At 38.9% G+C, this 18032-nt stretch overlaps 1 protein-coding gene across 4 annotated transcripts in view; it reads right to left on the bottom strand.

The window, feature by feature from the left end:
- Positions 1 to 18032, bottom strand: part of CDC42SE2 (CDC42 small effector 2) — an 86908-nt gene that overhangs the window by 2739 nt on the left and 66137 nt on the right. For all 4 annotated transcript variants that reach the window (XM_065045727.1, XM_065045726.1, XM_005502784.3 and 1 more), the window contains one exon: positions 4344 to 4445. In XM_065045727.1, coding sequence (XP_064901799.1) covers positions 4344 to 4445 — 102 coding nt within the window. The remainder of the gene's footprint in view (positions 1 to 4343; positions 4446 to 18032) is intronic.

The raw sequence follows: 18032 nt of genomic DNA, 5'->3' as shown, positions 1-18032 counted from the left end.
AAACTAGCTGATTCAGGCTTTTACTGACCCGCTTGATTACTTGAGAAAAAATTGATCAAATTTCTTACTGGTATTCCACTCCACTCCATCTGACAAGCTATAATTTATCTTATTATATGGAAAGTGTTCTTTGCCAAGTATGATAAACCAGAAGTGGATATGTTAAAAATGTAACAGACAACTTAAAAAATATCTGGATAGTATCTGCACTGAATGGCTAACTTCACATGACTAAAAAAGGACTCTCTAAACCAAAACCAAGCTTTTGGTTTGTGGAAGGTTTTTTATTTATCTATTTATGTAACAGCATACACTGCTTTCCTTAATTGCTACTATTCTTTTCAATGGCAGGGCCATTACTATTTAAATCATACTTAATCTATCAACATCCCTGGAAACAACTTATTTGAAAGTATTTTTAGCATGGTGCAAATAAATATGTAAAGGACATCATCCCTCCCCACCCCCAAGACACGCACATCCCTCTATGGCTTTCATTGCCTTTATCGACAAAAAGGAAGGGAACCCATAGTTCTTTCCTGCTTGTGTTGCATGAGTCAAAATAATAATCTCCAAGTGCCTGCAGGAAGACAACTCCAACCTCAAAGGTTTGGCCTTTTTCTCTCTGCACCCCAGAGCATAAATAACAAGTACACAATGAGTACAAAATAACATAAGTCATTCAAGGCTACAGCTTCTGAAACTGAACTTGCAGTAAAGTCTATGCCTGCAGGGCACTGCTTGCAATTAGTACAGGTATGTTCCTTCACAGAGACCTCAAAACATCACTAGAAAGCTGTATTGAAACAGCACTGGAGAAATATTTTCAAGTAGGTTGCACGGTATTTTCCCTGTCTAAAAAGACAAAATAAATATATTATTTTCCACAGTAAAGCAAAACACATGCACACACACAAAATCAGCATAACTCCTTCTTAGAGAGTTTCTCAAACCCACGTGAAAAGAGAGCTTGATTTAGGATCTTTGTCTTCAACAGTATGGCATATTGCAGTGCTGCACATAAGACCTTATTTTTATGTATTTAAGCAGTGCAATGTAAAGCCATTTACTACCTTGGCACCTTGCTCAAATAAGTAATATAGTTGCAGCAAAGCAATGTTACAGTTACATTTTTCTTCAAGGAAATGTGTTCAGAGCCAGTGCTGTAGTAGGGCTGACATCAGAGACTACAAAGTCAGTAGGGAAGTGTGGAGAAATGCAACCACATTCATGCCGTGTGTTTAAGAACTTTTGCATTTCACTGAGCTCATCGTTTTCTTCACCAAGCATCTTCTGTTGCTCTTTGGAATAAATGGAGTTTGAATTTAATCTTTTTTTCTCTCAGAAAATAATCAATCTACATGTAAATGCATTCACCAGAATGACTTGAGGATGGCATTAATTTCAACTGAATGAACCCTGCCTCTAGTGAAAAAGAGCTAGAAAAACATCTCCAGGCCATGTCACCTGCCAGCCTGACAACTTGCCTGTATTACTTTAAAATTCTGAAGCACAGCAAATCAACACAAATCGCCAGGCTACAGTGTAAATTTTTACGAGCACTTCTTTTAAAGGTTAGAATAATTTCTTTGGTGCTTGAGTCACACATATAGATGTTTGTATTAGTGGGTAAGGAAATATCAATCTAAAATGCAGAGGCTGTTACACCTGAAGCAAAGAGAATTCAGCAAACTAAACTTGACTGCTTTACCAGTTCAGTAGCTATTTTGTATATGAAAACTTATATAGGAGATATACGATGTTAAGAACACTGAGCAAAATGCAGGTCTAACAACTGTGCGATTATAAGGTGGTATTCTTTGTGAAGCATTGGCCTTTTGAGACAGTCTGAGCTGCAAGAACAAGCACCATGAAATGAAATTTAGAAATTCTTTCTAAAAGATGACATTGCCTTCCTTTGATCATACATAACAGCAAGGTTCTTCTCTCCTATGTCTAATTTAGATAGAATCAGTATTTAAAGATTTTGGAAGGGAAAGAGATTCCACCAATTAAAGAGCACACAATCTGTTGTGCTACTTATCTATCTCATTAATTTCCTCCTTTCTTTTTTTTTTTCCTTTCCCTCCCTTTCAAAACTAGGATATAGCACAGATGGTCCCTTGAGAAAGAAAACAAGGGAAAACTAAGAAAAGGACAGAATAAATGAGATCAAAGGCTAAACTGAGGAATATGAAGCAGAAGAAGAAAGTGAAATTTCTCCATGGAATATGAAGGTAAAATAAGGAAGAAAGTGATGGGAATGAGAAAGAAATAGTGTACAAAGGGCTTCTACTGTTTAAGCATACCTTTAAAAAAAGGAGCAAGGTGCTCCACAGGAGGCAAACAAAAAGCAAAATATTTCAGTAGTCAAAACTACTGTCCTCAGAATCGTAAGGACATGTAGTGAAGAACAATGCTGATGAAAATAGGCACAGATCAGACAGTGGACGAAGATTCAAACTTATATGGAAAATGCTAAAGAAAATGCAGGAGGTCTTCCTAAAGTATTCAAAAGAGAAAAGCGACAAGGAGGTTCATGAGGGAGTATTATGTCCACACTATAACGGAAATTAAGCCCCAGAAAAACATGTGGAATTTAAACACTGTAATCTTGGAGTTTATGCTGTGAAGAATTAACAAGGAGACTGGATACAGTATTACCCCAGTAAGTCACCGCAGAAGAAGGAGGAAGATAAGCAGTGTGAAAAAGTAGAGATTTTTGCTTCTGAAGAGAGAGAGGGGGGGAAAAGGGTTATTTTTTGCATATAGATCCTTTCTATTTGGGATCAGAAAAATCACTCTGGCCAATGATGCAGCACATTATCCAAATTAAAAAAAGTGAGAGAAAGAGAGAGCTATTCATGAGCATTCAAAATCAAAAAGTCTATATAGAGGGACAATAATGATTATATACTATTCAGAGATAAACTGGATATTATGCACGTCAAAGGTGATGGCAAGCATGGGTAAAGTCTGAGGTTAAAGAGACAAGCGTCAGGCAATCACCACAAACCTCAAGAGGCAGCTCAGCTGTGAGAATGAGGAAGGTTCTCACAGAAACGACAACAAACATTTAAAAAGCAAAAAGACACACTTTAAACAAACAAACAAACCCCCAGAAATAAAAAGAAAACTCATTTTATTATCAGTTTATTGTTTCAGTTTATAATGGCTTTAAATATTAATGTAATATATTGCATTAAATAAGTAATTGGCTTTAACTCAATTTTATCAAGTTGAAGCTGTGTTTGGCCACTTAACTTGCTTACACAGGTTTTAGTAGATGTCACTTCCAATCTATCATGTTGTTTCTGGGAAAACGTATCATATTGTTTGTCATGTCAGATTTTCTAGCTTTGCCCATCCTCAATATGTACTGAGTTAAAAAAGTTTTTGTCTGATTTCAATAAGCTGTAAACTAGTTGAAACTACAAATGGCCTCACCTGACTACATTAAAATTCCTTTACAGCTCTCCTCTGTACTTCGATACCTCTGACAGAATTATTTCTTCTCCTTTGTCAAATAGTTATTTCTCATCACTTTCATCTCAAAACATTTTTTTTCCTTTAAAGAGGATTGTTAAGGTCATTAAGTATTTTTCATCATTATCTATGCAAACCCTTTTCTAGATTGTGTAGTGTTGACCTTAAACACAGATTGACATTGTGCATAAATACAAAGTTGTACAGAAGAAATCTATCTTCATAAGCCAATTTTCAGTATCTATCTTAGCCTCTGTTTTTTACTTTCAGAGAGACAAAAATATTTATTGCTCCTGTCATCTACAGAAAGCCACAAAACCTTGCCTGTGACATCACTGCTTGCCCTGGAAATAATTCACCCTGCAAATATGGCTACAGAAGACAGAAAAACCTCAACAAGGATATCCAAAAATATTTGTGTGCACCATAAACCAAGGCAAGTTGGAGTTTTGCATGAACTATACTTAAAGCAGCTTAAAAGAATTTAAGGTGAGCAATCTAGTCAATTATAAGATACTTTTAAAAGTTTTCTCTGAAACACTCTAGTATATTTTAAAATATACCACTATTTTAGTTCATACATGCCATCACAATGAATTTTTTAAAAGTATTCTACTCATACCCTGTACAATTTATACAGCATCTACTATGTATTGTCAATAAACACAGGAATTTTAAAAATGGTATACCATAATCCTGAATACAAATGTTTAGTACTTGGAAATACGATACTAGTACGTTGGCCTTCAGTTTTATGAAGATTCTTTCTTAGAGCTGACTGTTTGCTTCAGCCACGATATACATACACAATGTTCCTGTATTCCAAGATGAAATACTCTTCATCTGCTCATGCTTACCGAATTCATTCCACTGAACAGGTCTCCTGATCCCACATGAGCTGTGTGAACAAAGTTTGTTGGCTCCCCAATCATGCTTCGGTCAATCCGCCGTCGTCTTTTCTGAAAGGAAGGTAAAGAAACCTCCTAACTGAGAGTCCTCAAAAAGGCAAACACAATGTGTGTCATAAATGTACGAGTTAATTGTCCACAGGGTTTTTCATACACCATGATATTTTCATAGAGTCAACAAGCAGACTCCAAATTCCCAGGTTAACCAAGACATTGATAATACTGTCCTCCGTTTTTACTTAGAGCATCTATAGCATAGCATTAGACCAACACTGATACCACTGCTAACATCTAGACCAATAAGATCTTTGTAAATTACTTTACTACATTCCACGGTTGCAATATTTGAAAGGTTTTAAACAGTAACTTCTGCCTATATTTGTATTTAAAGCGTGAGGTGACAGATGATACTTGAGGTTTAGTCATTCAGAAAAAGAATTAAGAATCAAAGACCATCAGTACAGTCTATGAAACCTCGAACTTAACAGAATTTCTGATTTGCATGCCATGGGAATTTCTGTCGCTATTTGTAATATACTTCACTTCAGAATGCCTTGAGTTTGATCAGGGTTAATCACAGACATGTCTTTGCTGAAACCTGTACACACAGACAACTTCCAGCCTGCACGGCTGCAGAGCGTGAGCTGAAATGGGGCAGTTTGAGAGTACACCAGGACGCCAGAACGGGGACTCTGATTCCTGCGCCTCCCCTTTCTCAGCATCACAGCTTTATTTTTTGTTAATGTAATAACACACAGATGAAAAACTGGAGGCAGTAAGGACTTCCTCTAATTAAAGCTGCTTTGGTTGTCTGCCTCTGGCTAAGCATTGCCTCTAAAGGAATAAAACAAAAAATCCCATCCTCTTTTCTTAGGCCAGAGCCAGGGAGCCTACACAGAGCAAACCATACAGTGTACAGTCACCAGATCCTGTATTTTAAAGAAGAAACAACAGCCATGAAGCACATTATGAATATCTCAATTCAAGGTGTGTCATACAAAATATAGTGTAATAACTAAGAAACTATTTGAGCTGAATTAAAAACTTCCCATCATCTTCAAGTCCACTCAGTCTCATTTTTAAAAGGATCTCCATTTCCAACCTGCAATGAAATCCAAAGATCACTCAGAATCAAGACACAAAGGTATATGGGCTAGCTGCTACTGAAACACAGCTACAGATTACATCTTTGTGAATCAGAGCCCACAGCTATGAGTATACATCCTGGGGGCTAGCCAGCAAGTACAAACACATTTAATCCTTTCCGGTACCTTTTCCCTATTACTAAAACCAGATTTCAGTATGTTTCAGTACCTTACTGAATCATATTAATAGCTTGGGTGAAACAACAGAACAAAATGACGCAATCTATTCTAAAACTATTAGTGAACTCTCTACTCCCAACAAACTTGACAAAATCAACCAAATAAAATAATCATAGCTATAAAAACATCTTCCTGTAGTTTAAGGGCTTTCACAGAGAAAATGTTTATGGAAATCAATCAAGATTTCTCAATTACAGAAAAACATTAGTAGAGTTCATAAAGCCATAAAAAGCCACAACAGAATCTATTACCATGTCCCACCAATGCATTAATATGTCAATCTGGAATTCAAGCTCATTTACACACATAGCAAACAATTTCTTAATTTATGCATGATATCAGCTAGTAAAGCATATGTGACTAACTTGGGGGGACAGACCCCATACCAGGCTTATGCTGCCACTGGATGAGAACTGCTCATCTGATGTGTTCAGGATGAGGAGCATCTCCACCAGGTGTGACGATCATTTTAAACGCACGTTGCTGTATTTACACAATATAGAATTGTAATATGCTGTGACTCTAACACAGAAAGAAGCTCTAGAGAGCTGTAGCACACCATGCCAATTAGAACATTTAAAATTGTTTCAGGTCTGCAGTAGTGGCCCCTCTCCCCTTTTAAAATAAAAAACAAACAACAAAGCCAAAACCAGCCGAAGTCAGATACATTTATATTTCTAAACAATATATCCATGGGCTCTCAGTTTTAGCAGAGTTTTGAAATGCAGCGTTTTGATGCAGAGAAAATGTAGAAAATCTCAGAGCTTTTGGAATTTTTTTGTTTTAATCATTTCGCAAAAAACCAAACTCCTTCTTTGGGCGACTCAAGTTATTTTACTCCTTTAGGGGCTGCTAAGATCACTGGCAGGCCAGTAACAGAATTAGAGTGCTGCATCTTGTGAATTACTGTAAATAATTCTCCCTTAATCATCAGCTAGTCAAACAGTAACCACCAGTTCAAGTGAACTGCCATCAAATCCTCTTTCTTATGTCAAGCAAGTTTCTTATCAGAGGCCATCACCAGCCACACCAGGGCACGTGCCCACACATGTGATCTCCTTGAAGCAATGGAACAATATTTAAATGCTCTGCTATATTAAGACCATAAAGTATTTCACTCTGAAAGCAAATCTTTGTGTTTTTTTTCTGCAGAAGCATTTGGTTTGCATTTACATCAGTGTTTTAGCTTGGCTCACGGGCACGCTTTTGAAGCAACTTTGCCAGTCCCTATTTACAATGCTTCAATTTAAATTTCAGAGCAATCTCGGAGTGTACAAATTGGACTTCTTTTGGGTGAAGCTGAACTGGAAGACTTGCTGATGCACTCTTACTGCTAACAGACATTGAGGCTAATGGACCAGGCAAGCTGGTCTGAAGCAGGCTGCAAAAAGAGATCTAATGCACACCATGGCTCCACAACACCAACTTTTCTGCTCCAGTGCATGGCTGCTCCTACCAAGATGTGTCATTTCTGTAGACAACTTCAGCAAGAACCAGTGACCAGTTAGCATGGGGAACGATGTAAGAAATCACTTCTTTTTGAGGAATGTAACACAGGGGACAGGAGTAGGGGAACATGCCAGGAAAGGTTACAAAGCTTTTAGAGAGGACACAATAAACACTGGCTTTGCCAGGGTTTTGTTGTGAAGTTCTTTTTTTCTGAGGCCCTGTACCTGTGAGAATACATGCAATACCACTGTCTTTAAACAACAAGAATTAACACATAGATTGATTCTTCAGTAAATTTAGCATATGTAATTTAAAGAAGCTGAGAAGCAACACAGTCACCTCTTACTTAAGAAATGAATTGTACAATGATGCTAATTTCCCTCTGTATCACTTGTTCCATTCCATGCTTGCTCCTAGTGCGAGTCACGTGCCTGAGCTGACAGAGCCCAGTGAAAATTAACTCCCACCAGCCTGCACCCATGGCACAAACTCCACTTGATAACATACCATTAATAATTAGCTTTAGAATCTACACCACTAGCCAACGCAGTAATGAGATCTGACTATAAAGGTGATCTAGAAAACAACTGCATGTTTATGATGCTAGTGCAAAGGACTTCAGCATTCGTGTGTGTGAACGCTTGTATCATCTAAAGGTTTGTTTTAAAGATGTTTCTGGCAGAACACATATGTTGCAACTATGTCAGCCTAAATGCAATGAGACCCTATGCGCTGTACCTGTGTTTCTTGTGGACGTTTTCTTAGCAAGGGGAAGTAGAAGAAAGCTCACATTATTATTAGCTAACTTGTTTGTTATCTTTTCTTGTTAGCTTGGGTCACTACTGAAACATTTGGTATTGACGGGCAAAAAAGTTCAAAATCCAAATTGTAGTATTTCCCCCTCTTGCCTTGTCCTAAAGCATTTCCCCCTTTACTAAGGGGGGCAGGGGTGGCAAGGAGCACAACAGAAGTGAGGTGAGATGAAGAGACTTGTAAAGGCACCTTGGAAGTGGAATATGAAACATCACTGTTTAATAGCTTTACTTGGTTTGTTCCCTTGACAAAAATCTGCAGAACCTGTACTGCAAAGTACGCACTAGGTAATCTTTACACCACAAAAAAAAATCAATAATCTTTAAACAGAAGCAGAAGAGATGCAGGTCTGTGTGTTAAATGTTTGAAAGGAACAGAAGCAACGTGAGGACCCACCTCGGAAGCTTTAAACATGTACTAGATGCAATGGATCACATTTCAGCTACCACAGTACTGACGTAGAGAATTGACGTCTCTTCTATTCTTAATCTGCAAGTGATGCTTTGCACCCACACAGGGTAGCATCTATTTCAAAGTAAAAGATCAGAATTCAGAAAGCCACCAACAGTTAACACAATACAGAAATTATTTTAAGCCTGCAAGTTTCGTGAAACTTTTGATAAACCCTTCTGTTTAAAAAAATTAAACTATTTATACCATATATTCAACCTGCCCTTCAGCAAAGCCACAAACATTTTATTGCAAGAAATTCAAAACTGTAATTTGTTTCTTTAAACAAATAATTGCCACTGATGGGTCCAGAGGCATGTAAAATTTCTTTTATTGCCCTCTATTTTTGGCTTGCAGGGAAGAAGCTGTCTTTTTCGACTACTTCAAAATTTTCTCCAGAGGTTGGGCTGTGCTTCTCTAGCTCAAGACACTCCATAGCAATGGCAGCAGTTCTGAATTAGACAAGTTCTCTGCCTCTATGTATACAAATAAAAAATAAAAGTTCTGGCAACTTTACTCCTTTCTCCTTTCCTTCTGTCTATCTGTAGAAGAGGAACTTTCATTCAAATTTGTCATAATTTCTCATTATTCTGCAAGATTACCTCTATTATTTTTCATGAGATGCTATTTGGCCTCTCTTATTTCAATATAGAATTTGTAAGCTTGCTACAGACTCACATGCAAAAAATCTAAAAAGTAACATTATTGAGGCATAATCCCTATGCTTTATAGTCTCCCTTTCTGAATAAAATGATGAGAAACATCTTTTGTATTTTAACTTCGGAACAGCCTTGATACATAATTAGGCAAAACCAAAACACCATGCTTTGGCATCTCATCTGATGCAGAGTAAAAGCATCCATTTCCCAAGATTAATTTTCCAGTCTTGCATCAGTTTCTTTTCTAATTTCAGACTATTTTTTAAAATAAAAATGATTATTTAAAAGGAGTGCAGATTGTGTAAATCAAAGTATTAATAACATTCTACAGTAGAATGTGCCATGGCAGCAGCATCTGAGGCTTTAGTGGTCCCCATCCATGTGCCAGGTTTGCCTTCATGGAGTCAGCAATGCTTACTGCTGGTCTGCAGGCTCAGTAACCTGGCTAAGACGAAAAACAGTTTTTTTTTCCCATTTATTAAATGATCACTGTTGTAAAACAGGCTTATCTCTCTTGGCAAGAAGGTAACTGAAGAACACTTAATTCCTCTCTGAAGCCTGATTCAAGACTTAATAAATTTACCTGCTAACTCTCTATGGGAAAACTCCCTAGTGAACAGAGAAGGGAACGATCCAGCTGGATCTTTGGATTGCAGAATGAGTTTCTGTGGTCAGAGAAGGACCATTTACACTTATTACTGCTAAAAATTGTGCTCTTGTCAAAGCAGAAAGATAACACTAGCACACTAGAAGTAAAACACTAGAAAGTTACACAGCTTTTAAACTTGTCTCCACGACATGAGGGTTAGCTTTCCAAACTGCTTGGTCACTGCTATTTCAGTCATTAAAACGGCATCCAATACAGTAAGAAGCAATTCACTCTCTATGATAGCTCTTTGCAAGCTTGACTTTTAAGTAGCAGCAGGGTAATCTGAGCATCATGAAGTATAATAACTTTCAACTACATCATTTAATCCTTTGCCACACTAGAGCTCCTGTATCTTTCCATACTAAAACAATCCAGATCCAACCTCTCCTACAGAAAAATAAAGCCCAGTAGAGCCACCAAAACCGCTGCTCTTATGGTAGAACAGGACAAATGCAACAGGAAATATACTTCTGGTTCTCCTCTGTATCAACCTAGAACATTTGTTTCCATGATTAGGAGCTAGTCTGCTTATACATCCAACCCTATATAGATGCACTTTCAAGATAGTTATAGTTAAGTAAGTGATTTGCTATTTTTTTTTTTTTAATAGGAAGTATCAGATTCATATGGAGGCTCACAGCTATTGCGTTTCACCTTCTTTCACAAATAATCCTCAAAAAGCAATTTTTTTTTGAGAACTTCTGTTAGCATTCATTCTAGCATTAATGTAAGGCTAACCCAATGCAAAAAGTAAACTCTTAATCTGGTAATTTACTCTCTGGGATCTTTGCCACCAATCAAGATAGCTGTTTCATAACTTTTCCCTGAGGACAAAAGTGAGCTATTAAACTTTTCAATGATACAACTCTCTGTTGAAATAGAGCTGCTTGCTAGCTTTGTATTCAAGAACTCAGCTGAAACTTCAAAAGCAGTGCAGGCCGAAGATAAAACTAAGATAGAAATCTAAAGAAAGGACTTAATCAAAGACAAGATAGTAAACCATTTCAAGATGAGGGATTTGGATGGTTACATGAGACACTGAAAAAGAGAAAGCACCCTTCATTTTATTTTTCTTCTTTGATCTCTCTTACTTTTTACATCTGCAACTGAGGAGTCCCTATGCTGTGCCACCCAGCTGATCCTCCACAGGCTAACGCACAGGAGGAGCCGGGCACTTGCTCAGAATAGGAGCTATCATATCATCCTGCAAAGGTGGCATTTGGTCCTCCCACATACATGCTGCTCTGCTTCCAGAACAGTCTGGCTGTCTGTCCCTCAAAAGACACATGTCTGGGTTCCCAATACTGACCATCAAAATTACCAAAGAAGGTCTTAAAGGTTGTCTTTCACCAAACCATATGTAAAGGGGCTGCAGAGGCAAGGACGTCCCTTGTCTTTGATTTTGTGCATTATGTGTTTAAGATGCCTTTCTCTACACTTTCCTCCCTAACTAAGAACCTAGAACTTCGTGTAAAGAAAAATGAAAAGCATGTACACATATAAGGCTGGAATGCTAATACACTCCCATCTCTAGCAACTGGATTATTATGTAGCAAACCAGTACTGTGAAACTAGTGGCTGGATGTATAGGATCGCTACATAGCCAGTATGATACTTTTGAAGAAGAAACGGCTTTGTGCCTCCTAAACATTTCCCTGAATATTGTGGTACCATCCATTTTTTTCTCAAATTTTTAAACCCATGAGCTTACATTGCAAATTCCAATATTTATATAATCTGTAATTATTATATGGAAGCTGATCAAAGAGACATCACGCACAGTAATGTTAAAATTCCAGTTAAGCATGACCATGTGTTTAAAGTTTTAACATTTAATTTATTTTTTGAACCACAGAGCGACACTGACTATAGGGAACTGCAGGAGACCACATACTCTCTGACAAGAAAAGGATGAAGAAGTAATCTTTAGGGTTCAAATGCCTTACGTTAAGAGGTCTATCAAACAGAAGAAACACAGAGAAGCACAACCAAGATAATATGCAAGGTAAATTAAAATGCTACCCACTCCCTGCAAAACACTATATTTCAGGCATAGATTTATTCTAAAGCAGTAACATGTGGTACCTAAGCCCAGCGTAATGACGTTCTGACCAGTGCTGTGATTTTCATCAGCTGTGAAACTCCAAAGCTGATCCCACTACTAACAAGTTTTTCTCAGTCCCTTACATCTGCAGTTTCCAGCAGATTGCTTAAAGAGTTGATTGCTTATGATCTTACAAACTATGGCTTCATCAGAACACAAGCAGGAGGAACACAGCCCAGGTTTTCATGCCAGCGCTTTAGCAACAGCAACAAGCAAGAGGCCTCCAGCACACTCAGCTTTCCATGAGTTTTCCAAAAATCCAGGATACTGCCCAACCCTTCTAGCTAACGGAGAGTTAGGAAATTGAGACAAAGGATGGAAAAGAGGCAATTTTTAAAATAATGTAAGCCGTTATAGTTAGCATCTAATAAATTGATTATCAAATGTACACTGGATTTAGCCTTTAGAGAAAATCACTTGGGATTTACTGACTCACGTGGCAAAAAGAGAATAAGCAAACCTGACTGCTTTCTGAACTCTCAAGCAATTCTGTCACTGTTTAAAAAAAGAAAAAAAGCACAGGGAAAATAAAATATTTAATATGGAAGAGAAGCTGATTTTATAAAATATTAAGTACAATTTCACATTGAATTAATCTATTGTGTAAATGAATACTTCAAGCTGGATTGCATGTTGTTATGTCAATCAGTTCCTTTCCTTTTAGCAAATTTAGCACCTTCTTGAGTCTTTTGAAGTGTGCGCTTTCTGATCTGTTTGCACAATATTCCCTTATATTGTGATGACGTTAGTCATCATATGACAAAACTGGCAATACTAGCCCATTTTCTAAATAAACAGGAAAATTTGCCAGATGAGGTCAAATGACTCCAAAAGACAATAGGTCTTTTAAGAAATGTGTTTAGCTCACACATTAATAGGAACTTGTTCTGTGCCAGATGCTTAAACCAACTTTAAGTCACAGAGTAAGCCAGATTCCTTGGTATAGCCAGTAAGCACTGTCCCTTTCAAAACACACATTAGCACAACTTTAGGATGACATTTACAACTTGTAACGTGACTGCCACATTATATCACAAACTAACTTCCCTTTCCAGTAAGTTTATTCTCATTACTTTTTGTGATTAATGCCTCTTCAAACATAATTTAAAAAACCAAAACAGTCATCTAAGATAAAAATATGGTTTTCTACTACAGCAACCATACTTCTTCAATGTCTTTAGACAGACCATGCAGTCTGATTGTAGAGTAACAGGTCATTCATCAATGAAAAGGATGGCAGGGCATGGTGAAAGGAACAAGTCTGTGATGCTTGCTTGTGGTATCTCAGCAAAAATCAGAACTTACCATTTAACATATTTCTTACAGTTGCCAAGCTGCTTAATTTCCAACGTGCTTACTACCAGCCCACACAGCTAGAAACAAAAGTTTCTCACTGCATCTTTTGGAGTAAATCCAGAGCTGTGACACAGGTAAGGGACAAAAACTCTGCTGCACATGGTACAGAAGGAGAGACTGAAAAAGAAGGCTTCTTCAGCCTTAAGAGATATCTGCTTTTGGTCCTAATTGTCTTCCACTGCTTACCAGGAGCATACAGAAGACAGACAGACTCAGAGGTGCACAGGGATAGCATGACAAGTCACAGCCTGAAGTTCAATACAGAAAGTACTGATGAGAAGATATTTTTCAAGTTTTAGATCCTTCTGCATGACAAGAGGGAGACAGAAGATTAAGTGATACATTGTTTAGAAGCAGAGTGCTTAGTTTATATTTTACTAATAATTAATAGGTGTATTGTAAGTAAGAAACTAAACAATTATAACTAACACAATCCATTATTTCTTACTACAGATGTATTGTATGTCAAATTTTTCAAAAACTGTAATGCATATGTAATAATTATGTGAATATAAGCAATGCAAGAGCATCCAGTCACTGGAGCACTTATGGAAGACGATGACCAGTGTTGCCCAGCACTGAATAACTAAAGAATGCTGCTTAACAGTATAACTGACTCTGCTGTTAAATTTATTTCTTTGTTTCAGCCCCACAAAACCCACAGTTGGTTTTGTTCTGAGTAGGTGCATTGCACTAGATGACATTCAGAGGTCTCTTGCCACCTAGATTATTTGTCAAGTCTCATTAACCAACGATGAAGAGGAAGAATGCAGAGTGGGCTAGAATTGACTTTTCTGTAACACAGATGCAGTATATTCTCCCCCGTGATCAAAAACTTAATGTTAAAAGACACATTAAACAAATGATGTAAAGATACACTGCAATAAAAACTTTCTGGAAATTTCTAACAGCTTCTTAAAACCAAAAATTTCCGAAGTGCTGATAAGGACACACTGCAATCTGCATCACGTTGAGCTCTTTCCTTTCACTTGCTGATCTTTTCCAACAAGAACACAGGAAATACTTGAAAGGTCATCTGGCATGACAGGAGCTGTAGATCTCTAGAAGATGTGTGTCAAGGTTACAACATGTAGCCCCATCCTGCTCAGCCAAATGAATGTGTCCCCCCCCAGCTACAACATAAACAAAAGCTTCGGGTGTCCTTAAGTATGCTGCATATTGAAATTCTTTTGTTAAAAATAATACTTCATGCTCGTAAATTCTGCAGTAACACCTCCTTCAGCTAGGTGACTAATATAAACGGATTTGTTATGTCCTGCGCATGCTGGCATCAGCACATATTCACATATATATGGAAGCATGCACGTTTCATAAGTTATAGTACATATAAGCCCTCTGTACTCGTAGGTACACTCTATATGATATTCTAAACTGGAATGATAGTTAGGCAATCTGGACATCCATAAATCCATGGGTTCGGATGGGATGCACCTGCGGGTGCTGAGAGAACTGGCTGAAGTCATTGCTGGACCGCTCTCCATCATCTTTGCCAAGTCTTGGGAAACGGGAGAGGTGCCTGAGGACTGGAGGAAAGCAAATGTCACTCCAGTCTTCAAAAAGGGCAAGAAGGAGGACCCGGGTAACTATAGACCGGTCAGCCTCACTATCATCTGTGGGAAACTGATGGAATGACTTATCCTTGGTGCCATCTCAAGGCATATCAGGGATAAGAGGGTCATCAGGGGCAGTCAACATGGCTTCACCAAAGGGAAGTCGTGCTTGAGCAACCTCATTGACTTTTATGAGGACATAACAAGACGGACGGATGATGGCAGAGCAGTGGACGTGGTCTACCTTGACTTGAGTAAGGCATTTGACGCAGTCTTCCACAGCATCCTCACAACCAAACCGAGGGAGTGCGGTCTGGATGATCGGGTAGTGAGGTGGACTGTGAACTGGCTGAAGCGAAGAAGCCAGAGAGTTGTGGTCAATGGGGCGGAGTCTAGTTGGAGGCCTGTAACTAGTGGAATTCCTCAAGGGTCAGTACTGGGGCCTGTATTATTCAATAATATTCATCAATGATTTGGATGAGGGAATAGAGTGCACTATCAGCAAGTTTGCTGATGACATGAAGCTGGGAGGAGTGGCTGACATGCCAGAAGGCTGTGCTGCCATCCAGCGAGACCTGGACAGGCTGGAGAGTTGGGCAGGAAAAAATTTAATGGAATATAACAAGGGCAAGTGTAGAGTCTTGCACCTGGGTAGGAACAACTCCATGTTTCAGTATAAGTAGGGGAATGACCTATTACAGAGCAGTGTAGGGGAAAGGGATGTGGGGGTCCTGGTGGACAGCAGGATGACCATGAGCCAGCACTGTGCCCTTGTGGCCAGGAAGGCCAATGGCATCCTGGGGTGTATTAGAAAGGGAGTTAGTAGGTCAAGAGAGGTTCTCCTTCCCTTCTGCCCTGGTGAGACCACATCTGGAATACTGTGTCCAGTTCTGGGACCCTCAGTTCAAGAAGGACAGGGAACTGCTGGAGAGGGTCCAGCGTAGGGCAACAAAGATGATTAAGGGAGAGGAGCATCTCCCTTATGAGGAAAGGCTGAGGGAGCTGGGTGTCTTTAGCTTGGAGGAGACTGAGGGGTGACCTCATTAATGTTTACAGATATATAAAGGGTGAATGTCACGAGGATGGAGCCAGGCTCTTCTTGGTGACCCAATGATAGGACAAGGGGTAATGGGGTCAAACTGGAACACAAAAGGTTCCACTTAAATTTGAGAAGAAACAACTTCTTAGTGAGGGTATCAGAACACTGGAACAGGCTGCCCAGGGGTGTTGTGGAGTCTCCTACTCTGGAGACATTCAAAACCCACCTGGACACCTTCCTATGTAACCTCATCTGGGTGTTCCTGCTCCAGCAGGGGGATTGGACTAAATGACCTTTTGAGGTCCCTTCCAATCCCTTACATTCTGTGATTCTGTGATATGCACATACTAAACACCAGTACAGAAAAGTACAAGAACAAAAAAATAAACTGAAATGTTACCTCCAAACAGATAATAGCCACTGCCAGATAGAGGATCCTAAGACACACCAAACAAATCCAATCACTTAATAAGCCTAACACTTTCTCTAGACTAGCTAGTTAAAACACCTACTGCTCTGGATATAATAGCTCTAAATGCATTATCATACGTACTCACTAGCAGGAGTTTGGTACTGCACACTGTGATTCACCTTCGACTATGAGAAGAAATCAGGGCACACGTGGTGTTTTCCGAAAACCTCCACATACAACTCATAAGTAATTCCTTTACTGGGAGAAGTGGGATCTTCAGGATTTATAGCACTGATCCTTTTTAGCTGTAGAATTAATGGGTGGAAGCTCTAGTACTTGTGCCGCAGGGAAAAAAAAGCCATAACATTTAATAATAATATCCTTGAGAGTCAACAACCACAGACACAGTGAATTCATCAGCTTTTAAATACCTCTGTGAATGTCATCTTCAAAGCCTGACACTAGTCGGCCCAAATAGCAGCAGCGTCTTGTTTGTTTATATATGTATGCAATTAAATACCTAAATATTCACCCAGTCTTCTGGTTGTGTACTGCACTACTTACTTCCCACTGAAGTTTTATCAAAATGAACTTGCTCTGAATGAAGATAGTTTGTTTTTTTTTTTTTCCTGGTACAAATCCTTTTTAGAAGCAACTAATCCCATCTCAGTTTTGTGTGTGTCAGGACAACAAGACATACTCCTGGCTGCTGACCTTTCTGGCAATCTTCCCATCGGCATTTTGTTGCGAAGTTATTTGTCACCTGTGTGAACTCATCATTATCTCTGGGTTCTCCTTGCTGCTCCAAAGGCACCCTGACCAGTTACCTCGTCAGCATATAAGCAGCCACATGGCCTCGGGTGCCCTGTTTCCCAGTGGTGAGAAGCATTCATAACCACCGAATCATGAATTTGCTTCAGTGGCCATCCCACTTCTTGCTCCTGTGACAACTTCTGCAAAGTTCCCAAATCTGGCTGTCATGTTCATCCAGTTCATTTTAGGTAAGGCACTGGAACAAGTGCATCTCAAAATACAATATGACGTAGTGTGTCTTTGCTTGCTTTTGAAAGCAAAAAGTAGTTAAAACCTACAGAAGGGAAGCAGAAACAGCCTCCCAAATTCTTCCTATACTATGAAAACAGCCACTCATTTGAAAGGTGATTCCAGTAGTGGGTGTGGAAATGATGGCATCATATACAAAATTTGAAAAAGACAATACAACAAGCATCCAAGACAATTTAGCAACAGATGGCCCAGTACATATTTTAGAGCTACTTAGATGCCGAGCCCACACATGGCATGGCTAGAAGCATCTCTGGAAGAGTACCCTACCAGTAACTCCTAAGAAATGCTCAAATCAACAGCTGCACTCAGACTTAAAATAGCTTTCTGCTCAGCTTTTGACGTATTCAGAACAGTATCCGACACAGAGGAACAACACAAATGCCTGTGCACAAAGTGTAGCAAATACCCCTGAAAGTTGGAAGGTAAATTGTTCAGGAGCCAATTAACAAGTTACAACAGAAGCACAGGGGCAATGGAAGAGCAACATGGTGTGCCGTTGCAAACCAGTAGGCTCGCAAGACAGATAAAGGAGACCAACCATTGTGAGAAAAACTTCTAGTCAAGCACAGTATTCCTACCTATTTCAGTTCAACAAGGAACATAAAAATTGAGTCCTCTCAAGAAGTGTTCTGCTTTCCCTAGCAAAACAAAGGAATCCTTGCTGCCTTGGCCAACCTCCTATCAAAAGGAAAATACCAGTTCCAAGCATGTACAGGCATAGTCTAGCTAAGGTATGCCTCAATTCC

The sequence above is a fragment of the Columba livia genome, chromosome Z (genome assembly GCF_036013475.1).
Source record: "Columba livia isolate bColLiv1 breed racing homer chromosome Z, bColLiv1.pat.W.v2, whole genome shotgun sequence".
In the NCBI taxonomy this organism is placed as follows: domain Eukaryota; kingdom Metazoa; phylum Chordata; class Aves; order Columbiformes; family Columbidae; genus Columba; species Columba livia.
This window is presented reverse-complemented; position numbering and strand designations above follow the sequence as displayed.